The 25,170-nt window shown below is 39.4% G+C and overlaps 5 protein-coding genes across 6 annotated transcripts; 3 read left to right on the top strand and 2 right to left on the bottom strand.

Annotated features, from left to right (window-relative positions):
* The first annotated feature begins 639 nt into the window (after positions 1-639).
* Positions 640-8,295, top strand: LOC308144898 (class I histocompatibility antigen, F10 alpha chain-like). Of its 2 annotated transcripts, none has more exons than XM_080516173.1 (8): positions 640-751; positions 2,699-2,965; positions 5,424-5,702; positions 6,029-6,334; positions 6,614-6,712; positions 6,985-7,002; positions 7,119-7,165; positions 7,381-8,295. In XM_080516173.1, the coding sequence occupies exons 1-8, from the start codon at positions 700-702 to the stop codon at positions 7,420-7,422; spliced, it is 1,110 nt and encodes a 369-aa protein (XP_080372299.1). In that variant the 5' UTR covers positions 640-699; the 3' UTR covers positions 7,423-8,295. The 2 variants fall into 2 exon arrangements, with proteins under 2 accessions (XP_080372299.1, XP_080372298.1); XM_080516172.1 differs by having other exon boundaries at positions 6,605-6,712.
* An 831-nt stretch (positions 8,296-9,126) lies between these two features.
* On the bottom strand, positions 9,127-13,377 carry psmb8a (proteasome 20S subunit beta 8A). Its single transcript, XM_080515683.1, has 6 exons — positions 12,994-13,377; positions 12,571-12,712; positions 11,695-11,806; positions 11,146-11,275; positions 9,428-9,632; positions 9,127-9,348 (listed from the first exon to the last, which is right to left on the bottom strand). Exons 1-6 carry the CDS (start codon positions 13,144-13,146, stop codon positions 9,260-9,262), a joined length of 831 nt encoding a protein of 276 aa, XP_080371809.1. The 5' UTR covers positions 13,147-13,377; the 3' UTR covers positions 9,127-9,259.
* Positions 13,378-13,732: 355 nt separating this feature from the next.
* psmb13a (proteasome 20S subunit beta 13a) lies at positions 13,733-16,577 on the bottom strand. Its single transcript, XM_080515680.1, has 8 exons — positions 16,423-16,577; positions 16,049-16,136; positions 15,193-15,290; positions 14,882-15,022; positions 14,642-14,757; positions 14,416-14,474; positions 14,171-14,322; positions 13,733-14,036 (listed from the first exon to the last, which is right to left on the bottom strand). The coding sequence occupies exons 1-8, from the start codon at positions 16,482-16,484 to the stop codon at positions 13,925-13,927; spliced, it is 828 nt and encodes a 275-aa protein (XP_080371806.1). The 5' UTR covers positions 16,485-16,577; the 3' UTR covers positions 13,733-13,924.
* On the top strand, positions 16,493-19,651 carry psmb12 (proteasome 20S subunit beta 12). The gene is made up of 6 exons (XM_080515681.1): positions 16,493-16,638; positions 17,059-17,129; positions 17,714-17,845; positions 18,017-18,146; positions 18,242-18,386; positions 19,358-19,651. Exons 1-6 carry the CDS (start codon positions 16,591-16,593, stop codon positions 19,483-19,485), a joined length of 654 nt encoding a protein of 217 aa, XP_080371807.1. The 5' UTR covers positions 16,493-16,590; the 3' UTR covers positions 19,486-19,651.
* A 1,302-nt stretch (positions 19,652-20,953) lies between these two features.
* psmb9a (proteasome 20S subunit beta 9a) lies at positions 20,954-24,420 on the top strand. Its single transcript, XM_080515682.1, has 6 exons — positions 20,954-21,199; positions 21,349-21,416; positions 22,488-22,619; positions 23,553-23,682; positions 23,926-24,067; positions 24,208-24,420. The coding sequence occupies exons 1-6, from the start codon at positions 21,149-21,151 to the stop codon at positions 24,333-24,335; spliced, it is 651 nt and encodes a 216-aa protein (XP_080371808.1). The 5' UTR covers positions 20,954-21,148; the 3' UTR covers positions 24,336-24,420.
* Positions 24,421-25,170: the final 750 nt, after the last annotated feature.

Raw genomic sequence — 25,170 nt, 5'->3', positions numbered from 1 at the left:
AGATTTCTCTTTTCTCAACAGTTTTCTCGCTGCGTGGCTTCAGAGGAGCCTCACATTTTGCTGCCTGGAGGAGAAACATGATCACATGTTGGTGTTGAAGCGACTCCACTTCTACTGTTTCATTCGCTTTCTCTGCATTTCACTTTGACCTGATTGAAAAAAATTTAAAAACTGCACAAGACAAAACTTTACAAGTTTATTGACCTGGACGTGATGATAATCTCATTAAACCCATTCTGTAGGCTTTGATGAAGGACTGTGATGTTTGGAATTGTGAAATTGATTCTTGGACTTCATAAGCAGAGATAAACTAATATCAGTAGTAGATAGAATCATAACAATATAATCAATAATGTGACCAGCAGTAGTCTTTTCCTACAACACGGTTTGTTTTTGACTGGGAACAAAATTCCTCCTAAAAACTTTAATAGATAGATAGATAGATAGATAGATAGATAGATAGATAGATAGATAGATAGATAGATAGATAGAAAGTTGAGGCTCAGAGCAGAAACGCTTGAATGAACTTTCAGTTTTGTTTGCAGAACCTGTGTGGTTCATGTTCACCCAGCAACACTCACATTGAATTGTCATTGGTTCAGAAGCAGCTCCACCCCTCCTTTCCTCCTTTATTTGCATGCGTATTCTTGTTCTTCAGTTCAGAGTCACCAAGTGTGTGATGAGAGTGGACTCGTGACGATGGAGCTCCTCACAATTGTCTTTCTGCTGGGAATCCCCAGCGCGGCTCCAGGTAGGCTTCTCATGTTTTATGAAAGCTTTTTTTTAAATGTGTATCTGATCAGATTAAACACTTAACAAGCTTCTCTTGTCGTCAAAATCACAAAAAAAATCATTTTTTAAAATTATTATTATTATTCGCTATCATTTGAAGCCTCATTGGAAGTTTTCTCCCGTCTCAACATTTGTGTGTCGAACCTGCTGGAAATAAATCAGCCTCATGTTCATGTTGAATGTGTAACAGTTGGTGCAGCGCTGGGTCCTGATAGGAGCCACAATAGAAGATCCTGATGTGTCATAAACACAAACTGGGATTAGGATCTCTTAAAGTTTTCATTGTGAGAACTTTGTTTGGTCTTCTATATTGTGTAGTTTAAATAAACAATCAAATACTCAAACTCTTAAAGATTCATAAAATATGAAATAAGATATATCGACATAACATGTGGATTACAGACATATAAGGGACATATGGAGCGTAAGCTGGAACACAAAAATACTATAATAATAATAATAATAATAATAATAATAATAAAAAAACTAAAGGAGTTGTGCCATTGAACCACATATCTTTCAATCAACAAGTTCAGAGCTACAGTAATGTGAATTTACGTATTTAGAATTGACTGGCTCAAGGCGGTTGGGATCACTTTACACATTTTATAATAATCTCTGTTTGCACAAACCAAATTAAAACGGCCAATAAGACGTGTGTGACCCAATAAAAGCCCATCACAGTGGACTTTGTTTGGTTGTTTGTTGTCCAGGCGGTGTGAAACCTGCAGTTCTGGAACCACCGGTGGCTCTTTAGCGCCTCTAGTGGCCCTTCATGGTTTTACTGCAGTGGGTTGACTAATTTGTTTAGTTTTTTTATTTACAAACAAGACTCATTTTCCAAATGTGTGTTATCTATTAACCACAAAATAAAATAAATAAATAGATAAATAAGGCAAAGCAGTTAAAAAGGCAACAATGACAAAACACAAAACAAAAGATAAATTGGGTAAATATGTCAAAAACAGCTGGAATGCAATAGAAAATGTGTAAAGAAAATATTTTTGCAAAAATGGTTAGAAATGATGAAAAAAATGAAAAACTACAAAATAAACGAAAAGGCAAAATAATTAAAACTGTTAAAAAGGGTTAAAATATAAAGACAGCTCAAATAAAAAAAATCAGCTTTAAATTGGCAAAAGAGCTTGAAATAATGAAAAAGGAAGGACACCTAAAAAAAAAAAAAAAGTCAGAAGAGAAAAAAATCTTGAAACTGCTAAACCAGGTTAAACAGTCAAAAAGCTTAATAATGTTTCCTGTTATAAATTCTCATGCGACCTCAAAAACACCAGAAAGAGATTTTCTAGATTCGACGAAACTCCACAGCTGGATGAGTCGCCGTTATTGTCGTTCTGACGATTGAACATGTTTTGAATAGTTTTGCCATAAAGTGACTAAACGGGCTGTTTTGCTCCTGAAGGTTGCAGAGCGCCGCTCCGCTCCTCTTCAACGAGACCAAAAAGTCTTTTCTCTCGTTTCTGCTTCACATGAAGCTTCTGATAAACTTCGTCACTTTGTTCGCCAAGCGTCACTCTGCGAGCTGCCATTTTCTCCCGGTTTCTAACATCTGGCCCATGGGACGTTGGAATCAAACTGCTGTCAGCAGTTCCTCACGTGCGGAGGACCGAAAGTGAACAAACCAAACAAAATCGTGAAATAATGAGTTAAATGTGTCGGTCATTCATTTGATGTGAAACATGAAAACGGGGCTGTTTGTGGCTCCTCCATTCAAACATCTGTTTTTTTTGTTTGTTTTTTTAATCCTTTAACAGCAGAACAAACTCAGCTTATATTTAAATCAAAGGAAACAGTAGAAAAGAGAGAGGAGATGCTCTTTGAATCACATGGAAGCAGAAATGTGGTGGATTGATTTTTAAAAGTGGACTTGATCTTTTTTTCTTTCCAGAGCTTCACTCCCTGAAGTATTTCTACACTGCGTCCTCTCAAGTACCAAACTTTCCAGAGTTTGTGGCTGTTGGCATGGTTGATGAATATCAGATCGTTCACTATGACAGCAACACCAGGACAACAGTGCCCACACAGGACTGGATGAACAAAATCACTGAAGATGATCCACAGTACTGGGAGATGAACACTGACAGAGCTTTGGGAGATCAGCAGACCTTCAAAGGAAACATTGAGATCGCGAAGCAGCGCTTCAACCAAACTGGAGGTTTGTCTTAAACTGTTTCTTCTTCGCTGGTCTTCATCGCGTCGACGGTTTCTCATGAGCTCTGTAAATGTTGCTTTCAGTTGACGGATTGATTGAGCAACTTGACTTCTTCTTCTTCTGTTCTGTCTGGATCAAGTTAACACACACACACACACACAGACAGTTTGCATGTTTCGCCACAGCCGCATCAGTTTACGCTCAGTTTGTCGTCCGAAACACCAAAAAAAAAAAAAAGTCGACAAACGGCGGCAGAGAAAAGCTCTTTTCTGTCCGATCGCAGCTCGTTTGGGCCGTTTGAGATTTTTCTTTTCCTCTTTCTACTTGTTCACTCGGTTTTTCTTCTTGGAGCTTCTCAGAGAAACTCTCATGCTACGAGCAATCCAGCTGGCACTGATAGCCGCTTCAGGGTTGAACTTGTTTTTTTTTGTTTTTGTTTTTTTTCACTTTGAGTTTGTTTCTGATTTCTGAACAGACGCGTGCTGGAGACGGGGAAACCTTCGCAGAACGTTTCAGGAACTTTTCCCCCTCCGATTCAAGCTTGTCAACGCTTCTCCTGTTTTGTCTTTGCCTTTTCCATTTGCTTTTTTTTTTTTTTTTTTTTGTCATTGCATTCACTCGATGAGTCAAGCCTTCTGGAAAAAAGACAAAAGCGATGCGATGCAAATCAGCGAGGGCTTATGGGCGGGGCTTCCTTTTCAGGCATCTACTCGTCACCCTGAACAGGAAGACCCGCCCACAGCTTGGCTGTGGGCGGGTCTTCCTGTTCAGCGTGACGAGTCGATGCCTGATCACACGATTCCTGCTTGCAGGACGTCATGTTGAGCAACTTTTGTTCATGCCAATAGGTGGCACTGTTGCATCAACAACAAGTTTGAAGTATTTAATTTATTTTTCCTTTCACACACATTTTTTTTTTATTTCTTGTACTGTAATATTGTAAATATAATTTCTTTGTTTCGGTAACAAAAGTATTTTTGTTTTATTAAGAATCCGCTGGTTATGTTGGTTTTGGGTGTAATGTGGGCGTGTCCACTCGTCGTCGTATTTATATTTCCCGAGTATACCGATGAACGAGAGACGGCATTTGGGACTTGAGAGGAAACATATAATCGCTGTGTGACTGAGGCCGGCATACAGTGGCGATGTAGTAGCGTCTTCTCAATTCCTCCACCTCCGTCATATTTAACTTTCCCTCTTTTACGCCAAATAAACCTGCGTATGCGTCTCCTTCCTGCTACTACATAGCCACTATGCGACTCGTCGCCGTAAACGGGAAGCCCCGCCCACAGCCCGTGCTGATTTGCACTGTATTGCTTTTGTCTTTTCCAGACGGCTTGACTCATCCAGTAAATGCGACGACAAAAAGCAAATGGAAAAGACAAAACAGGAGAAGCATTGACAAAATGGAATAAGCAAAGACAAGATAGGAAAAAAAATTGACTACCTTTTGTATGTTTTTTTTAAATTATTGATTCTCTTTATATTTCCACGTTTATTTCCTTTTAATTTTGGCACTCCTGTGAGTCCATAGTGGACGACTTCTTTTGTTCTTCCTCTGAACGTGAACCCGTCTTCAGCAGTGAGCGTTTAGTAATAAATCAAAGCAAACGAACCAGTGACAACGACGTAAATAAAAATCTAGCTTATTCAATAAAATAGCTTTAACTTGTTAGTTTGTTAAAAAAAAAAAAACTAGCTTAAACTTGCGTTAGTTTGTTACATAAACGAGCTTAAACTTGCATTAGCTTGTTTAAAGAGACTAGCTTGAACTTGCGTTGGCTTGTTAAAAAAACTAGCTTTAACTTGTTAGTTTGTTTAAAAAAAGTATCTTAAGATTGCATTAATTTGACAAAAAACTAGCTTAAACTTTCGTCAGCATGTTAAATAAACTAACTTAAACTTGCGTTAGGTTGTTACATAAACGAGCGTTAACTTGCATTAGATTATTAAATAAACTAGCTTAAACTTGTGTTAGTTTGTGAAATATACTAGCTTAAACTTGCTTTAGCTTTTTTAATTAACAAGCTTAAACTTGCATTACCTTGTGAAATGAACTAGTTTAAACTTCCGTTAGATTATTATATAAACTAGCTTAAACTTGTGTTGACTTTTCAGTTTGTTAGAACAAACAAAGTGTGAGAATTTGGAGAATGTCTCTTCCATGACATCGTTACTTCACTCTGCAAAGTTGATGAGTGAATGAAAATCCTGAGTGACGATGAGAAACGTCAACATGAGGCTGGATCCAAATGAAATGAGAGGAAGTGTTGAGATTAATTGTTTATCCAAAGTTCTGTGGAAGTTTCCTTCTTCAAACCATCAACTAACACTCTGTGTGTGTGTGTGTGTGTGTGTGTGTGTGTGTGTGTGTGTGTGTGTGTGTGTGTGTGTGTGTGTGTGTGTGTGTGTGTGTGTGTGTGTGTGTGTGTGTGTGTGTGTGTGTGTTTCTGTCTCTCAGGTGTTCATGTTTTCCAGCTCATGTATGGTTGTGAATGGGACGAGCAAACTGATGAAGTGAAGGCATTTCGACAGTTCGGTTATGATGGAGAAGATTTAATATCTTTAGACCTGAAGACAGAGACGTACATCGCTCCAGTACCACAGGCTGTCATCACCAAACACAAGTGGGACAATGACAAAGCCACTTTGGCTTATTATAAAAATTACTTCACCAAAGAATGTCCTGATTGGCTGAAGAAGTACGTGAACTATGGGAAGAGCTCACTGATGAGAAAAGGTAAAGTCACACGAGCTTCTGCACTTTAGTTTTTCTCTTCCTCTTGTGTTTCTCTCTCACCTCCCGACTCAATATCCACCTGCTGTTTTCTCTTTCTGTACTTTCATTTTTCTTCCTGCCCTGTCTCTCAACTTTTCCTCTCGTCTCTCCGTCTTCACTTCCTCCTTTAACGCTGCATTCTTTCCTTCATCACACTTTACAAGGCACATTTATTGTCAGCTGTAGTGAATTCCATGTCAGGTCCATGACATGAGAGAGAAACTGATGTTCTCCAGCAGCTGAGAACCAAATAAAGTGTGTGTTGTTTCTTCCTGGTTGTTCTCCAGAGCTTCCCTCAGTGTCTCTCCTCCAGAAGACTCCCTCCTCTCCGGTCACCTGCCACGCTACAGGTTTCTACCCCAACAGAGCCGACTTGTTCTGGAAGAAAGACGAGGAGGAGCTCCATGAGAACGTGGACAGAGGAGAGATCCTCCCCAACCATGATGGAACCTTCCAGATGAGCATTGAACTGGATCTTTCATTGGTCAAAGCTGAAGACTGGGGGAGGTACAGCTGTGTGTTTCATCTGGCTGGAGTTAACGAGGACGTCCTCAAACCACTGGACAAACGTCAAATCCTGACCAACAACAATGGTGAGAGACACATTCAGTCTTTTTTCTCTTTGAACACAGTTTGACTGTCGCACAACTTCTAAACTTTCACAGAGAAACAAAAGTTTTTGTTGCTTTGATTCAATGAAATCCTCCGATTTAGAAGAGCTGAAGTGACGTGTGTGTGTGTGTGTGTGTGTGTGTGTGTGTGTGTGTGTGTGTGTGTGTGTGTGTGTGTGTGTGTGTGTGTGTGTGTGTGTGTGTGTGTGTGTGTGTGTGTGTGTGTGTGTGTGTGTGTGTGTGTGTGTGCAGAGTCTGCAGAGTTTCCCATTGGACCTGTTGTTGGAGGTGTTGTTGCTGCTCTTCTGGTCGTCGTGGCAGGAATCATCGGATTCTTCATCTGGAGAAAAAACAACGATGGTAAAGAAGAAACCTTCATTCACTTTTTGGATTTTGATGCCATTCTTTGATGAGAGATTGTCAGTTGTCATGGTGACGCATCAGGTTTAGTTTGAGTCGTCCAGACTGGTCAGGAAGCTCAGTATTAGTGTCAGAAACACTCCACGCTGCCGTCAGCAGACTCTCCATGTTCACAGTGGAAGAGACACAACAGATAAATAACAGATAAACAACTTTTATCGTTGTTTCTGAGCATATATTGTTCATCAACTCTTTCTCTTCCTGTTTTTCAGGGTTCAAACGCACGAACAGTGAGTACTTTACTATTTACTTCCAGTCAGTAGGCGTCAATGTGATTTTCTGTTACTTCATGTTGTTTCACTGAGAACAACTTTTCCTCTTTGACACATTAAACTTTGTCTTCCAGCCTCTGAAACTTCCTCTTCATCAGGAGAAGATCCGGCCGTGAAGAGAGTGAGTCCACTAAGTGAACAGAAGTCATAAATAAGCATGTTTAATCAGTGGAACTCTAAACCTGACATGTCATTAATGTGATGTTTGACTTGAAGACTTTGGACACATTTCTCTCTGCTTGATCGACTGTGTTCACAGAAAAATGGATTCAAAGGTGAAAAGTGGATTGTAATCCAACTAACGGATGTATTGTTTGTCTTTATTTGTCTTGACAGGGGACCGGCGAGGCACAAAGCATGTTAAAACCCACTGCATGAGCAAGAGGCTCCCACTCTTTCAGTTTCATGGATAAAAAGCTGAAACAAATGATTGAAATGTTTGAGATTCATCAGTTTGATACTGCTCTCCATGATTCTACGTTGTTCATCTGTGTTTATTCACTTCGGTTTAGTGGGAACGTTGTCGCAGGTTGTGGGTGTTTTCGTGGTTTCGAGGAGGCTCCTGCAGCAGTGATCAGATAAAAGTCCAGTTGTAAATATAGAAATAAAGTCCAGCTGGTTGAACAGTTTGTGCAGGAAGCTGGATGTCTAGTTTAAAATATCAAACTAGTGAGGACTTTGTGTTTATCGTTTGGGTTCATTTGATTTACAGCAATTATATTCAATTCCAGTTTTAAAATCAATCAGTGCATTATGTTAATTTACAGAAAACATTATTGAAGTAACTTTATATTGTAAACTGGTGGTTTCAGTTTATCCATCCAAACTATAAATAGAAGAATAAAATCTTGTCATGAAATTAATGCACCGGCTTCTATGTCATTTTCCATTTTCTGTAAATATTGACCTTGAATATTTGACCTGAAGTGATGAGGACGAGGGGATTACTTTAATCCAGGTTGGATTTAGTAGATGACAATTGATGTCATGACCTGGTTTCTATCATTTCTGCTCCTGATTAGAGAATCGATCTGCTTGACATCAGTTTGTTTTGATATTTGGTTGTGATTTTCATTTGATCTGATATTGCAAAACGTTTTATTGGTTTGTTTCATAGTTACTGCAGCAGCAAGTATCTCTTTTATTCAACAGCAATCAATAATTCAGATTACTTTTTGTGTTGGTGTAATGAGTCTTTTTCTTGTTTGTATGAGTTTTTGTCCCTCCTAATAAAGTTTTCCACAATCCAAACTGCCTCTGTGATTTTTAGTATTGACATGGTAAAATACTGGACTGAGGCATTTTCTGACATGATGAGCTAGTTTTTATTTTTTTCTCAGATCTCTGAAGGTTGTAGTTTTTTCTTGTTTTCTTCCTGTGAACAAAACCTGATGACCTAGAATCTGCCCGGCAACTGATGACCAGTTCAGTGTTTTCTCACAGGAGGCAGTACACTGCAGCTTCTGCTTTCATTAATAGAATCTAAAGAAGCAGACTTTTACTGACAATATTTAGTTTTTAATGTTGAAACATTTGGTATTTTTTTTAAATTGTAAAATAAAAATCATGTATAGTTGAAGAGTGAAGGAGTTTTGTTTTTAATTTTTACTGTGAAAAACCCCTGAAGATTAATTCTGCATCAACACTCATGACACATCAGCTCTTTGTTCTAAATCTTAATTGAAAGTGTGACAAAAATATTACAAATGTGACTCTTCAAGCTCTGAATACATTGAATAAACAATACTTGTAATCATGTTACTTCAGTTTTACTAGACCTTTGTAAGAAATTAAAATCCTGAAATTTGGGTATATGTTTTGTCTAATTTTGTCGCTGAAGCTTGACACCCTTTTAAGCAAGATATTATCAAATATATTTGATTTTAAAAATGCTTTTAACAAATCATCATGTGCAAATACCACACAAGAGTGTTTATAATGAAATTATCCTCAGATCACAGTATTTCAGTGAATGTTCTCTAAAAGGCTCCAAAAGTTTCCGACAGTTTGGATGCCAGAGACTGAGAGAGAATATTCTAATATAATATATCAGTTGAAATAAGCTATTACAGGACAACTGCATTGACTGAAGAGGAGACTTTATTGTGCATGTTGTCAGTGAAGTTATTACAGTATGTAGATGTCCAGCGTCAACATGTATCATGACAGAACGAGGAGAAGAGAAGCTCCGGGTGTTTTTTGGACCCATTCAGACTCAGAACATGCCCTCCCTGTAGCGGTGAATCAGCTCCGACACGTCGTCCTGGCACACCTTGATCCAGCCGTCCTCGCGCATGTGGTACACTGGAAACACACAAACACGCATGAACACGACCGTTCCCCCCCCCTCGCCGAACACGTCCAGACGCTCTGTCACACTCACTGTTCACCACGCCGCCAGAGTACGCGTCCCTGTGTGTGGCGTGAGTGATGCCCCGGCGGCCAAGTTCGTACGCCTCCTCCACCGTCATGTCGGGGCTGTAGCCGCTGTCCACCACACCGTAGGCGTAGCTGTTCCCACAGCCGGTGGAAAACATCCAGCCAGACAGACGAGTCCCGTTGTCGTCCACGTAGTACAGACCCGGGCCCTGTGGGACAGCCGGCAGTACAGACCACAGGGCGACCAGTCAGCTCGATGCCACTTAGATCCACGCAAACTAGCTGCTGACATTGTTTCTATCTGCAGTTTTGCTCATGACAATGCAGTGATATTTCATGAAAAAACACTCAACCTTATTCAATATTTTCTATTACTATCTTTTAAAATTCAATTAGACCATTTATTGACCACACCTGCAGTGTTGACTGTTAATTTGCACCTTTGAGTCTCGCTCACGCTGCAGGGAAATTCAGATTTTTTTCGCTCACAGTGACCCAAATCCCACTTGTTTTGGAGCCATGCGAAAACTCCAATTCTGATTTTTTCGCCCCCACTACACCCAGGCCTTGATTATACATAGTACCAATTCAGATATTTGTCTACATGCAACTGCGTCATCATGGATGTGTGAGTGATGTCACAGAGAAGCACCGGTGGAAGAAAAAAATGTTAAAAGCTGTGCTCTCTTGATTTCTCATTCTCCTCCTTCTTTTCCTCGTGATTTGATCTAGATTTTGTCGGCTCGTATGTAACAACCACTTGAAAATGGATCTACACACTAACCAGCATTGCAATTGGGGAGCCAATTTCTCTTAACTATTAACTTTATTAGGTGAATTTGTGTGTTTATGTTGTGATCATTGTTACACACATAATAGTTTTACAGTTGTAACATGATTTTTACACAGGCTGAAATTTGGGCTGTTTTTTTTTATTAAGGTTTGTGGTTTTTTTGTATTGTTTGGGCTGAAAAAAAAGAGTAATATTCACACGGCAATCTGATAGAAGTTGTGTTCAAAATGTAGTGTGAATGATCACGCAAAAAAATCAGATGCCAGTAAAAAATGGGAATTGAGCATCAAGACCTGCAGTGTAAACGGTTGACTTAGAGATAATTAAACCGCAATTGCCGAGTTTGAAGATATAGACCGGTGGCAACGACCATATGTCTAAACTTAAACTCAAAATATGGTTTCTATTTGTTTTTGTTTAGATTTTAAAAACACCCAGATACTTTTAGAGAAAGAAAACACATATTCACAGATTTAGTTTTTTTGGGAACAGTGTTGATATTCTTCTTTTTACAGCTACGTATCATATTTATGTAGCAGCGTTCACATGGACACAAATAACTGGAATGAAAGTCTGATCGCATTCGAACGTCTCGACTGTGTAAATATGTTTATCAGAAGATTCTGCTGTAACGGGATTCATTCAGAAAGATATGTAATTCTGAACGAGAGGGCTGCTTTAAACCCATTGGAATGCCAAACAGAGTCCAGTCACACAATCCTTCCAATCATTTCACCCAGTTGGATTAAAAATGAGTTGACCTCGTCATGAATTGATGAAGCCACTCGGTTAAGAGACAAAAAGTCTCTTCTGAGAGGTGAACACATCCTGGTGACCGGATTGAACTGCTTTAAGGTCTAATTTTAATGATATAATGGGAAAATAATGCTATAAATCATAAAAGCTCCTACGATACAGATTTTCCTCACCTCCTTGTCCCATCCACAGATCATGCTCCCCATGGAGAGGCCCATGCCTCGGTAGCCCAGCATCATGTTGGACAGGAGTTTAGAGGCAGCAGCGACAGAGATCCGGTGGTTGTTCCTCAGCCTGTATAATCTGGATACAGTTACAATACAGTTAATAAACATCTTAATAGTAATCGCCTGTGTTGTTCCTGTGAGGTGCAGGGCAGCATGCTGCTATTATTAATGTCTTGATTTAAAGATAAATATGTGATTGTTTTTATTCAAAATGAATATAGATATTGATTGTGTGATTTGATAGTTGTCAACGCCCTAAAGTAGAACACACTAAAATATATTTAATTTCAATTTCCAAGTTGCTTTTTCTTCCTTTGCCAGTAACTATTGAGCCATGTTGTCACATTGACAGCATAATAATCACATTTACATGTTTGTTAGATGAGCATGCGTCTGGTGTTCTCAGGTTTGTACGATCTTTATAGAAAAAGATAAGGTCACATAAAGGTAGATACTATGTGAACTGAACATCTGAGACACGTCGGGAGGACAGACCTGCATTCTTTGGCCAGGAGTCGTTCCCAGTACTGACAGTCCGCTGCGCTGCCTGACATGGTGCCCAGCAGGTACGGGTTGATCTCGATCACCTTGTTGACATTATTGGATGCTGCAAAACCACAACATGTTCAGAGGAAGGTTATTTCATTCCCTGACATTGCAAGGTCAAGCAAGATGCCTTCTGTAACTGCGCAGTTAGACGAGCATCTCCACATGTCATATTTCAGGACAACAATTTACTTTGAGATCTTTACCATAAAAAAATATTCCAGATATTTTCATATCGATGAAAGACAAAATTATCATTGAGTGAAGACGACAGTCAGTGTTATGCCTGTACAAGATTTATATATTTGGAATTTGAAATCTAAAGGCGTATAACAGCAATCTGTGCTAAAAAAATAAGGGTAAAATTTTGTGTTTTTGACTTGTTAGCTACTATTCATTTCACACTGAAATTAAATATACCATAGATGTGCACTACTTCTGAATGAAATTCTGACCACAAACTTAACACAAAAAACACACAGTAAAACAGGTTATAAACATATGGCCAAATGATTGTGAATATCAGGAATTCCACAATAAATAAAAACGTGATTGCACTACTCCAAGGCTTTGTGCCTTGGAATTATATCTGTTTCTGATCAGGCTGCAGACTTTTCCCTGAAGGCAGGACTGAAAAGACAGTTTATTATAGGCGTAATTTGAATTCTGTTTGACCTGGACTGGCAGCATTTTGGGATCAAGCCCACAACCAGTGAGAGTGTTATCCTGCATTGTTCACTATTAATCACTTTCATGAGAGCTTTTTTTTCTGATTTGGAGTAAAATATATAAAATACTGTTCTCCACGCAGTCTCCTGCATGTACCTAAATAGCGCCCAGCTGAAGCTCTGGAGTCCACCGCCACGATGACCCCATGTTTGAACTTGAAGGCCAGGGTGGTCGTTCCATGGTTCAGGTCGATACACACTCCTCCGTCACGGTTGCAGGACTTGAGAAACCCTGAAGGCTGAAATGATGAAAACGAAAATGATCGGTGTTGGCACATTATGAAACGAGATTACACCTGGATATTTCTATTTTACGTATTTGACTGTAATTATCAATTTCTGATGGATAAATACGATTCTATTGAGTTATGTGATAGCCAGGACGCACCAAGCTCTGAAAACAAGAGACGCGTAAAAGTTGAATAAGAGCGCGTCTGACGCGTCACGCTGGTGGGATCTTTACGGGATAAGGACGCAGTATTGCAATTTTTTATCGGGTTTAGGGTAAAATGATACTTACATCCACACCCAAAGGAATCGCAAATTCTTGAGTTTCAGTCCCGAATTTGTAGTGGCTGGTTCGGTCGACGAGTCGCGTCTGTCCCGCTGTAGGAAGAATCTGTCCCCGGAGCTCCACATACTGCTTCAAACCACTGACTTGAAAAAGTGCCATTGTTTATAAAACTAAGTAAATGCCTATATCGTGGGGAAATAAAAATACAAGTGCGATGGCTTCAAAAGTCGCAGCGTCAGAGGAAATTTCCTTGAACATGACAAGTCGAAAGTGAAAGTTTTATCCAAACCTTTTCATTGTGTTTTATCTGAAAGTATTAAACTAAATGTATCGCCTATAAAAACTCCATGAGTAAATACGAACAAACGCGGAATTTCTGAATTTTCTTCGAGTAAAATCACTGGTTATCTACTCGAAATAAAACTATTCTGTGACATTATTGTAACGTTGAAAAAAGCTTTTAAACCAATAGAAGAGCGCGTTTATCCAGCGTCATCAGTCACTAACCGGAATTACAGTATTCAGGTTCTGTCATATACACCAAGTCCATAATAACTTAACAAAAGTCTAAACGTGATCCAGTGAAAATCATGTCAAGGTAATAATGATTCATAAACACAGAGCAGCCCACATCTATACTGTCAGAGCGAGGCATAAAAACACCAAAAGAAATAAGGTGACAAGAGTAAGAGGAGTTATAAATGCAGTTTTATTCCAAATTATTGTACAAATACAGCATGCAGCGTCTTCTCATTATAACCCTCAGTATTAGCAGTCTTTATAACTGCTGTAATATTGCAGAAACACCAACTGAGTGAAAGTTTCTAAATGAAGTAAAGATATTTTTTCTCTATTTACATTCAAAAACTCTTTAAAAATGTCTCAAGGAATGTAAAGATGATTGATGTGACGTTGGTTTGTTGATGTGTGTTTTTGCTCAGGCTGTATCCATCTGCTGCACCGTCTCATGCACAACTTCCAGCTTTAAAGGGACAACTTCTTCTTTCAGAACCGCTGTTGTGCCTGGACGATACTTGTATTTAATTTTCCTACAACAACAGTTAGACAGACACAGATTAGCAATCACATTTAATCACAGAAGAGACATTTGTCTTTTACATAAATCTTGTCCTTTAACCGTCGATCTAAGAAGCACATGATGCATATAGTCACACAGGGCTACCTTTTGTCATTGTACTGTGACACTTGGTAAGGTCTGATGTAGTCCACTCCGTCTCTGGTGATGACGCAGATGTCGATGTTGTTGCCCGAGCCGAGGTCACTCATGATGCCTGCCTGGATGGCTGCTCGGACCAACTCCTTTGCATTCTCCAGCTGAGGCAGTCGACAGAAACCAGATATTAAAAAAGAGAATCTTGCGGCTTTTATGTTCACACATCAATTATTTAACAAAATAATGTCTGATACCTCGAGATCAGGTTTAAATCCATCTTCTAAAATCCCAAGAGCAGCCAGATCACCAGATCCTGCACAAAAATGAATGATTATTATCATTATTATATGAATAACTTTTTTATTGTTTATTTTTTTATTAGAGAGTGCACTCATAAAGTGAGCTGACCAGCCACAGAAATAAGAAATTATACTCTGCTTAAAATATGCGATGGTCATTATACAGAGTAGTGCCACATACCCATTGCCACGTATGACATCTTGGTCAAGCTCCCGTACGGCCCCACCGTGTACAGGTGGTTTCCAGTGCAATCAACGCCTCCCAGTATAAGACTGGCACCAATTTGGCCGTGGTACCTGAGAGGCAGAGGCCAAATGTGCCACAAATGATCTGAATGGTACATTAAAATCGAAAGAGAAGTCAAAGCTGAATAAATTCACACAGCTATGTGACGCGTGCACATCAGCATGTGAAGCGGACCTGTACAGCATATCCTGTAGTATGTTGACGGCCATGACGACGCGAGGGTTCCTCCCGCTGTTCAGAGAGAAGATGGTGAGGTTTGAGGAGAGGAGGTCGGTGGTTTTTTCAGTGTCCGCCGCCGTGCCCGCTCCGCAGCAGCTAGACACAAACAGAAAGTATGGAGGGAACAGTGTGGCAGTGCCATGTCAAGAGACGTGATGATGATGTTAAGTTTTACTCTGATAGTAACCAGAACAGTTCAAATGATGGAATGACACGTTCAAGGGGGGGGGGGCAAAGGCTCTTCTTCTAACACTCATGAAACTTACTATATGTTGGGAGAGATGTAATGAATCTTGGCACACATCTTGTCAGCCACCACTTCACTGGAGGTCGCCCGTGTGTCTGCCCCCAGCACCACTCCATCCTGCACCAGCAGACAAATAGCAGCCATTAAAATATGTGGAAATGCAGGAGAGGTGGTATGTTTTGCTGTTATGTGCTTCATGAGAAACAAAATTAATTTGGTAAATTTTATTTTATTTTTTTAACATATCTAGTGTAACACACCAATTTAGCTTTTTACATATCTCGTATAATACACCAATTTAGCAGTGGGCATGTGCTTCATAAGGTCAGCCACTTCAACACGTTCAGGTTGACATCAGGAATCGACCAAGCTTCAGCTTCCCATGGCAAAAATTCGTTTTACTCTATTTCTTTGATTACCACCAGCTGCGCCCACTGATTATGCCTGGTATCGATTGACCAAGCGAATACGAATACATCTGGGAGTATTTGCATGTTCTGCCTTTGAGAAAGTCTTAGCATCAGTATGAAACTTGCCTGGAGAAATGTAAAGCTCAATAAACAAAATAAAGAAACTTTATAGTAAAACAAGTAAAATCCCTCTTGACAAAATACTTCCAAGTTTCTAGATTTTGCCTACTTTTGCATTCTGGATTTGATGTGCTAACTGAATCAGATATTTAATGAAAAATAAACATGTCTTTTGTAATTTTCCGTTGTGATTCGATATGATATCACAATGAAAAGCAGAGACTGGGTGAACCTGTTTGCTTGTTGAAACTGTGCACTAACTTCAAACCTACACCAGGGGTGTGAAATACAGAAGTTTTGTTGTTGTTGTTGTTGTTTATTTGTATAAACCACATTTATACTCGCCTTGAAGACCACTCCAGCTATGGTGGTGCCCGTCTTCAGAGGTTTTGGTGTGTTTCCTCCATCAAAAAGACTCTCGAGAGCTGCATTTCTGTGGGGGTGGAGATGGACAGAAAGAGAGAGAGAGAAAGAAAGGGGCTGGTCGTGAGGAGGTTTTACTCAGGAATAAGTGACAACTGATCATATGCATTATGAACACAGCATTACTATAATTCTCCATGAATCAAAGTGATAAACAAGCAGAATAAAGTTACTTTCACTTTCTGAATGAAATCCTCAGCGTAACCGACAGGCTCGTTTTTAATTGATATCATTAATAATAATAATAAAAAAAAAAACAGCCAGCTGTTCGTGAAGACGCACGAAGAAGCTCATACCTCGCCGAGTTGTCGAAATTAAAGCCAGCCGCAGGAGTTTGGAAGACATTTGATAGCGCCATTCTGGGTGATGTGACTGCGTCTTTCCTGCGCGTCCCGGTGCGCCTGAGGTCGCTGTTCGGAGCGTCAGCGCTCCAGATTCTCTTTCGATTCGATTCGGGTGTGAAAATGGAGAAACACTGGACGCACTCGCAGGTCAAAGGAGTCAGCACCGGGGTGAGTACATCTGGAACCGTTCACCCTCTGAAGCAGGACCGAAGTTATCAGATGCGAAATGATGGATAAAACAGTCTGTGCGTCTGAACGCGCGATGCTTTGAACTCACCTGGCGACGTCACCTAAAGTATAACTACACGGAGTAAAACTAATCCATGAATGTTAGATATAAACTCTGGACAACGCGGATTTTCATATTTTAACAACTGAAAACACCGGGAACTCTTTGTTTGTTTGTTTTTAGTTTACGTTCTCTCACACGAACTTGTTTCTTCAAAGAACTCCACATCCCAGAATGCATTGCCACGTTCAGTCTTTATTCATGACCAGGAAACCGTGAGATGAAGTGACGCTGTCCTGCTGACTGTGCATGTGGGGACTTCAACCTGACCTCCAGTCTCATCTTCTCTCCGCCCTCAGACCACCATCCTGGCAGCCACTTTTGATGGAGGAGTGGTGATCGGCTCAGATTCCAGGGCGTCCATTGGAGGGTGAGGATGCTGCGACGCTGCGAAGTGACGATGCTCAGTGTCACACCCATCAGAGCAAAGACCTTTCCTTTTCAATCTGCTGCAAATATGTAACTGTTGGTGCAAACCTTATAGGAATATTTATATATTTCTTTTAATTTTTGGAGTCAAATTTATGAGATTCTTGCTGCGAGACAAAGCATCGCTATACACTGATAAAATGAGTTAATGTAGAGTCCCCAATAAAATGATTAGGCATGTCTGGGCTGTGTGAGGAAGCCATAAAGCCTGTAGAGACTGTAGGGAGAAAATACAAACTCTGCAGGGAAAGAGTTTGTATGTCAGCAGTTTCAAACCCAGAGTAATCTTGCTGTGAGGCACCGAAGCTCACCGATGTGTCACTGTGCCACAGAACCAAAATTAAACCTCAGAATTATTTCTGAATGACATCATCGGATGCATTTTAAACATATTTTGTGTTAATCTTTCCACAGGTTTTTTGGAATACAGTCCTTCTATTGTTAAAGAACTTTTTACCCTTTTTTCAAACATAAAGTCTGTCATGAAAAGTGTGTTTTTGTTTACTTCCCCTTCTTTCTTCTCAGGGAATATGTGTCCATTAAGACTATCAACAAAGTGATTCAGGTTCACGACCGAATCTTCTGCTGCATGTCGGGTTCTCTCGCAGATGCCCAGGCTGTCACCAAAGCTGCAAAGTTCCACCTTTCCTTTCACAGGTTTGCACCCATAGCGTCGGCATGTTTTTCCACATAGAGGCACTTTTGTAAATAAATAGATTTCTCAATGATTACAGTGCATTGTAATGACATGATTTCTGAAGTACATGCGGATGCAACAGATTGAAAGGCGAAGCCTGACCTCCTGCGGTTCTCTGTGACTCTCAATAGTGTTCAGATGGAAAGCGCACCGCTGGTGATCGCAGCCGCGTCGGTACTGAAAGAACTGTGCTTCAAGAACAAAGAGGAGCTGCAGGCTGGCTTCATTACAGCAGGATGGGACAGAAAGAAAGGGCCACAGGTGCTGCTGAAACCAGGAAAAACATCTGATGAGCTCTCACGACGAGAGTATTTCCTTTATTTTGCCTCGCACTGACGCTTCTCATCTCCTTGCAGGTGTACGTTGTGCCTATCGGGGGGATGCTGATCAGCCAGCCAGTCACCATTGCTGGATCAGGAAGCACGTACATTTACGGCTATGTCGACGCAAAGTACAAACCCAACATGAGCAGAGAAGAATGCTTGCAGTTCGCCACGAATGGTATAAATATTTTAGTAATTATATATTACTGAGGCATATATCTACATATGTACAGAACATGGGTTGGTAGCGGCCTGCATGCTACACTGTGCAGTATAGTGCCGTGCTAGGGTTTCCCTCAACAGTCTAAAATTGAGATTATATTTATGATTATTATTATTATTGTTATTAATAATAATAATAAACTAGAAATTGAATGTTTGTTCAGATTCAGTCATGATGGAGCCAATTATTAATCATCTGATCAGTCAATCTTTGATGAAATAGAATAATTACAAATTTGCATTAAACACAAGATCTTATTAAGGCACTTAAACGTAATATTTGACTTTCCGGCAAGATTTTTAACAATATTATCTACGAATAGATGTTGTCTTTTCTCTATTTTTGTACCTCAAGACTTATGTAAAACAATTCAATTTAATCGTGATTGAGAAGGAAAGTGTTTTGTTTTTTTTGTCATCAGTGACCAAATATGAAAGATACATTTACAAAACACACTACATTATGAATTATGTATAGTACCTGTGAGAATATTTGAGAACGAGGTAAAATTAGGTCATGCCCCTTGATGACATTGCCACAAGCCATTTTATAGAAATTCAATTCATGGACCAAAAAATTAACTTAGGGCAACAACAAATCATATTTACAGCTGTTTGATAAAGATTTGTCTACAGCTAGACGCCATTATCCATGTTTTTCTTTCCCCTGATGTTTGTTGTTGAATGTTTAACTGATTTCATGATACTTGCTGACTCAGCAGTCATTTAGAGTTAATTCTTTGCCCCTTCAAGTTAATTCAATTCAATTCAACTTTACATATACAGCACCAAATACAACACAGTCATAGGGGCTTTTAACAGAGAAAATAGAAAAGCCCAACAAAGTTAACCTGTTTTTTGTTTGTTTGTTTGTTTCTCTGCCGACCCCTCTACCCTCTCTATTCCTGAATCCACCTCCTCTCACAGCTCTGGCTCTGGCTATGGGCAGAGACAATGTCAGCGGGGGCGTCGCTAACCTTGTGGTGGTCACAGAAGCCGGGGTGGAGCATGTGGTGATACCCGGTGACAAACTGCCCAAGTTCCATGATGAGTGACTGCATTTCCACCTCCAACATAGACACATCCCCTTCAAAGGATGGACTCATTCAGAATCTCTGCAATAGTGTCACTAATTTGTTATGTGTGGGCAGAAGTGCTACAAAATGTGCGTTCAGAAGTTTCTGTGGGAAAATTAATGGGTGAACTTGTGACATTTTGTAAAAAAATAAATACATTGAAAAAAAATGTGTTGTTCGAGTATCCATCCATTTTCTATACGGCTTTATCCTGTACAGGTCGCGGCGTGCTGGAGTCGATCCCAGCTTATTAAGGCTGAGGGCGGGATACACCTGCACAGGCCGTCAGTCCATCACAGAATAAACACACTTAAACAACAACACACATTCACACTCACACCTCGGGGCCAATTTAGGTTTAATAACAAGCTAAAGGTAAGTTCATCCCAAATATACATATTGTGAGTTAAGTTGAAACCACAATTGAGGAAAATTCAGAGAACTCTATGTTGAAAGCTGGATAACTGGAAATCCGGTTCTACTGATACATCTGAAGATGCTGTTGATGGATCTGTCACAGCTTTGGGGAGACATTTTTTGTTTTTTGTCAGCCTAGCTACAGCACCGAAGAGAAACCTGGGTTGTTCTTGTTTTCTTCTATTTAAGAGATATTGAAAAGGCCAGCTGTGTTTTGGGAAGAACTTTTGTAGAATAACACAAAACTTCTATTCAGGAAATCCATCACATTGACATTTCTTCTCCAGTCCTCATGCAGTCTTCTTATGCCGGCGTCTTTAATGTTCGGAATTGTTCATTTTATCATGAAGCTCCCTGAATTGTTACTTTTACCTTCAAAAGGACAATATAATCAAATGAGATGCTAAGTGAGATTACTGCATCATCTACCAATCAACCTGAGTGGGTCTAATGTTAAAACACTTATTTTAATTTATGGGCAATTTTCTTTGTTAATTTTCTTTGTTGCAAATTTGCAAGTCTAATAATGTCTTCTGTGGGTTTTTTTTTAACGTATTGATATTTTCTTATGTGTTTTACATGAACAATTGCTTTTTTTGTCTGAAACTTTTTTTAAACCATTGCTGCCTGTCTTGGCCAGGACACTCTTGAAAAAGAGATGTTTTATCTCAGAGAGGTTTCTACGATTAAATAGAATAAATACAATTAAAAAAGACTGCTCTCCATCAAATCCAGAAACGGCACTAAAATAATGCTTTGAGAAAACACACAGGAAATGTGCACAGGTGACATTATAAAATATCAACTTTCCTTCTTCAATTATGTCCAAAACAGGCAAATCTGTTTCTGTTTAATTGGTCAATGCATACTGTGTTGTATAAACAAGTCCTATTGCTCGTTTAGAGTTCAATGGTTCCTCGTATTAATAATTATTGATGATTGAGTCAGTTCCCTTCCGTTCGTCAGAAAGCCGCAGTGTTGTGATTCAGCCACCAGCCGGAGAGCCGCAACTTAACTTTCAATTTCGTTTTCAGGCGGGCGACGTTGGTGTCCGTCGTTACTTCGATTGTTTGATTAATTTCAGAAACAAAATCAAACCCCCTGTTATCAGGAAGGTTTTCAAGCAGCAGAGAAAAAGTTGAAGCCGGACGCTTCAGTTTGCGCCTGTTGAAACAGCCGCTCTGGGTTGCGCCGGCTGCGCATCATCGTCATCTTCATCTTCGTCATGCAGGGGGAAACGGGCCCGGAATGGTTGTCAGAAGAGGTGAAAACAGGGGTAAGTATCAGACTTTAAATACTTTCAGCACGTTCGAAAGCCTCGGTAATGTGCGCTCTGCTCGTCGAGCTGCTGGATCAGGCCGAAAAGCCCGAATCACTAAAACGCGCACAGAATCCGCCAAATGTTGTTTTTGCGTTTGTTTTTAGACAACCATCATTGCCGTTGAGTTCGACGGAGGTGTCGTGCTGGGGTCTGATTCCCGAGTGTCAGCAGGGTAAGTTTATTGTGTGCAGGGGCGGCCCTGGACATTAGGGGGGCCTTGGGCACATTCGGGGTGCATGAGGAGAGTCACGTGAGCTCCTTGAGGGGTCACCTGCAGCCAAGTTTGATCTTGAGTGGGTGAGAGCAGCATAAAATACCAAATAACAAAAATACTCTTAATAACAAAAATCTTAAATATTCCCTATTGTTTTAGTGCAGAAAGGTCTGGCTTAATAGATAAACTTAACTACACATACCAGCACCTGTGGACTGCCACTGTCTGGGAAGATAGATAAAACTAAATGCCATTATGTCTTTATTTGGCATGGCTCGGTTGGTAGAGCAGTCGTCTCCCAATCAGAAGGTTGCAGGTATGATTCCCATCCCCACCTGCCCACATGCCCGGGTGTCCTTGAGCAAGACACTAAGCCCCAAATTGCTGAAGGTTCTATATTTATACACTTCACCATTATTTATATTATGTATTTATAAATAATGTCAAATATAATAGTATTTATTTGTCTATCTGTGTATCTATTTGTTTGCTTGTTTATCTGTTTATTTGTATGCATTCAAAGATGCAACCAAAAACAGTTTCTTGTGGAAAATCTGATGAAACAAAGATCAATGTTGCTTAGATGGAGGCTTCTAAAAAATACAAAATCTTTCCATTTCCATTATTCCCAAGTAAGAGTCAGCTAAATATAAGTTTTTTTTTTTATTATTATTATTCTGGCTGTTCCATTCCAATCATAGAGTTTATCTGGTAATTTAGGGTGTACTGTTGTATTTTTATTTAATGTTTTTTTTTTTTTTGCTTTCATGAAAGGAACAAAAAAAAAAATTTCATGAATGACTGAACTGAACTGAAATGCCTCTACAGCCTCGTCAGAGTGTGTTTGAATTCATTATGTGTTGAGGTTTGTCTGCATAATTGCTTATTTGTATAATGGAATTTCTCTGATCCTCACATATTGTCAAATGAGCTCTTTACTCAGCTTTCTTCACAGTCGCCTGTCTCCTTCTAATTTTCAACTTTTCTAACTCAGTCAATCACACGACTCCTCTTCTTGCGTCCGTCCAGGGAAAAGGTGGTGAATCGGGTGATGAACAAACTGTCGCCCCTCCATGACAAGATCTACTGTGCTCTGTCAGGATCTGCAGCGGACGCTCAAACCATCGCTGAAATGGTGAACTACCAGTTAGATGTCCACAGGTAATAAAAGCACAGTGACAACCAGACTCAAGGATAAGCAATATATTTACCTTCTTAAGTATAATGATCACATGGTCTAAGCTGAAATGTTTCAGTTAAATTTTTCAGATATTTACTTTAAATATGATAGTAATAGTAATTTGAACATTTGCTCTTTTCACTGCAAATGTTCTTTTTCTGCAAAATGTGTTGAATAGGTTTAGTCAGTGGTTAAGATGTTGTTTAAAAAGTAATGCATTTCGATTTTAAAAGTGGAACATTAGATGTGGTATTATGGCCAAATCACGGGAAAGGTAGTGGAGAATTGAAATAGTGCAAGTCAATGCTCAACTGCAAGTTTGACTAAAGACAACTTCAGGCTTTGATCTTTGAACCTTTATTGTTCATCAATAAAACTACAGCTGAGGTTTGATCCCTCTCTATCAAAGGAAACCCATCATAAAGTGTCGAAAACATCTGCACAAATCAAAGAAACATAGATCAGACTTGAAGGCGTCTCTGGCAGCACCTTAAATGTGATTTCCTTGATGCACTTTTCTTTCATTCATTGAGCGACTTAAACAAACAAAAGCACCTTGTGCCAGTGGTTAAATAGTTTTACAACTACTTTGCTGGATTCACTAAACAAGACCAGATCTTGTACTGAGATTCACACTATAAGATGTTGTATAAGATGTTATTTGGTCAATCAGATGAGAAGGCTGAAGCAGCATAAAATGTATAATTAAAGCAAGGCACAAACGTACAAGGTAACATTGAAACATTTTGATGAAAGCAATAGTTTAAATGTAAACACAACAAAGGTAGTGTATAACTACCTGACAGGAAAGTAAATACATAAAAGTGCATATAACAATGTTGTTATTTATATTAATTAAATGCAACAGACTCAAAAAAAACTTTCTATTTGGCTGTAACATAATTTCTTGTCAGTATTGAAATAGGTGAGGACCCTCAGGTCCGCTCAGCTGCCACGCTGGTGAAGAACATCTCATACAAGTACAAGGAGGAGCTGTCAGCTCATCTCATCGTGGCGGGCTGGGACCGGCGAGACGGAGGGCAGGTTAGCGAGCGCCTGCCGTTCTTCTCAGTTATCCACGAAATCCAGCTTCAAAGAGCCACAGAGACATATGATGTCAAAATTATTTTTAATGCTACTTCTAAATAAATACCTTTATCTGTTTTTATATATATATATATATGGTAAATAACTATTTGGAATAAAAGCTCCAGCATGTGTTGTTATAGGTGTCTTCAAAAGAAAAGCATATTTAAAGATTTGCTCTGTGTGCCCTTTGACCTTTAGGTGTTTGCTACCCTGAATGGGCTTCTGACGCGACAGCCTTTTGCAGTGGGTGGCTCTGGAAGCTGGTACGTTTATGGGTTTGTTGATGCTGAATTTCGCAAAGGGATGAGCAAGGAGGACTGCCAACAGTTTGTTCTCAATAGTAAGTTTTTATGTGTCTCAGAAAACTAATGTCATTCTGTCACTTCACGTTGTAGCCAGTATTGTCTCTTCATAATTTCATATCATGTACATAAACCTCCCCACTTGTCTTACTGCTTTTCGCTCGTGTTTCTCGTATAGCCTTGTCGTTGGCGATGAATCGTGACGGCTCCAGTGGCGGTGTGGCGTACATTGTCACCATCGATGAAAACAGCGCAGAAGAGAAAGTCATTCTAGGAAATGAGTTGCCCACATTTTTTGATCAGTGATCTGATCAACTGAACCAGTCACCCGAGTAACATATGAAACGTGTGCTGTCAGTTACCATCTTAATAAAAGAAAGTCAAAACTTCAGTGTTTTTTACAAGTACATTTTCAAAGTGTCAGTTTCCTTCATCATATTACAGTCAGTTTGCATGTCAACTTTAGACAGATTTGAAATTAGTATACAAACAATGATTCATCAGTTATATCCATCTTCAAGATGTAAAATTATTAACTTGCAAGTGAAAATGTCTCAGTGTTTCCATGGTAACTCCAGTGTTTGCACCCATGTTCCTCTGAAACTTACTTTCTACATTTAGCAGCACCAGGCAGCTTGCAAGACATTCGATTTATACTTACTGATACTGGTGTTAATTTTATTACGTTTTGTACACTGTTATAATTTAGTAAACGTTTTACTTTAGTAACTAGGCCTCAACCTCTCCTTAAACAGACTGTAACACCTTCATGCAGTGTTCTGTGTGAGAAAACATGAAAACATTGAATTGTGCTTCTGCAAAAAAATACTGTGTCCTTTATTTAATTCAACTCAGTCAATTATTACAATGAATAAAATATGTAAAAAATGCATTCACTTAAAATAAACCAATTAAACAGTGCAGTCACACTATGGCCAAGTCACATTCACGCAAACAGCCTTTTGTTGAAATATTTACTTTCATACAAGCATCCTGGCCATTTGTCAAAAAACTCTACTGAAAAGTACAAAACTTAAGAAATTCAAATATTCAAACTATTGTACACAGAATAAATTATTTATCATTCACATGAGTTCATGCTAATGATAGAAACAAATATATATACTAATAATAAGGATAT

The sequence above is a fragment of the Blennius ocellaris genome (assembly GCF_963422515.1).
Source record: "Blennius ocellaris genome assembly, chromosome: 20".
Lineage (NCBI taxonomy): Eukaryota > Metazoa > Chordata > Actinopteri > Blenniiformes > Blenniidae > Blennius > Blennius ocellaris.
This window is presented reverse-complemented; position numbering and strand designations above follow the sequence as displayed.

Coding starts and splice junctions, on each gene's coding strand:
- psmb8a (XM_080515683.1), bottom strand. CDS start 13,146: ATGGCACTTTTTCAAGTCAGTGGTTTGAAGCAGTATGTGGAGCTCCGG. Junction 11,807..12,570: donor TTCAGCTGGGCGCTATTTAG/GTACATGCAGGA, acceptor GTGGTTTTGCAG/CATCCAATAATGTCAACAAG. Junction 9,349..9,427: donor CTCTGGCGGCGTGGTGAACA/GTGAGTGTGACA, acceptor GTGTGTTTCCAG/TGTACCACATGCGCGAGGAC.
- LOC308144898 (XM_080516172.1), top strand. CDS start 700: ATGGAGCTCCTCACAATTGTCTTTCTGCTGGGAATCCCCAGCGCGGCT. Junction 6,335..6,604: donor AATCCTGACCAACAACAATG/GTGAGAGACACA, acceptor GTGTGTGTGCAG/AGTCTGCAGAGTTTCCCATT. Junction 7,166..7,380: donor AAGATCCGGCCGTGAAGAGA/GTGAGTCCACTA, acceptor TTGTCTTGACAG/GGGACCGGCGAGGCACAAAG.
- psmb13a (XM_080515680.1), bottom strand. CDS start 16,484: ATGGCGCTATCAAATGTCTTCCAAACTCCTGCGGCTGGCTTTAATTTC. Junction 15,023..15,192: donor TACATCTCTCCCAACATATA/GTAAGTTTCATG, acceptor GTTTGTGTCTAG/CTGCTGCGGAGCGGGCACGG. Junction 14,475..14,641: donor GATGTCATACGTGGCAATGG/GTATGTGGCACT, acceptor ATTTTTGTGCAG/GATCTGGTGATCTGGCTGCT.
- psmb9a (XM_080515682.1), top strand. CDS start 21,149: ATGCAGGGGGAAACGGGCCCGGAATGGTTGTCAGAAGAGGTGAAAACA. Junction 23,683..23,925: donor ACCGGCGAGACGGAGGGCAG/GTTAGCGAGCGC, acceptor TTTGACCTTTAG/GTGTTTGCTACCCTGAATGG. Junction 24,068..24,207: donor CCAACAGTTTGTTCTCAATA/GTAAGTTTTTAT, acceptor TTTCTCGTATAG/CCTTGTCGTTGGCGATGAAT.
- psmb12 (XM_080515681.1), top strand. CDS start 16,591: ATGGAGAAACACTGGACGCACTCGCAGGTCAAAGGAGTCAGCACCGGG. Junction 17,130..17,713: donor TCCAGGGCGTCCATTGGAGG/GTGAGGATGCTG, acceptor CTTTCTTCTCAG/GGAATATGTGTCCATTAAGA. Junction 17,846..18,016: donor TTCCACCTTTCCTTTCACAG/GTTTGCACCCAT, acceptor GACTCTCAATAG/TGTTCAGATGGAAAGCGCAC.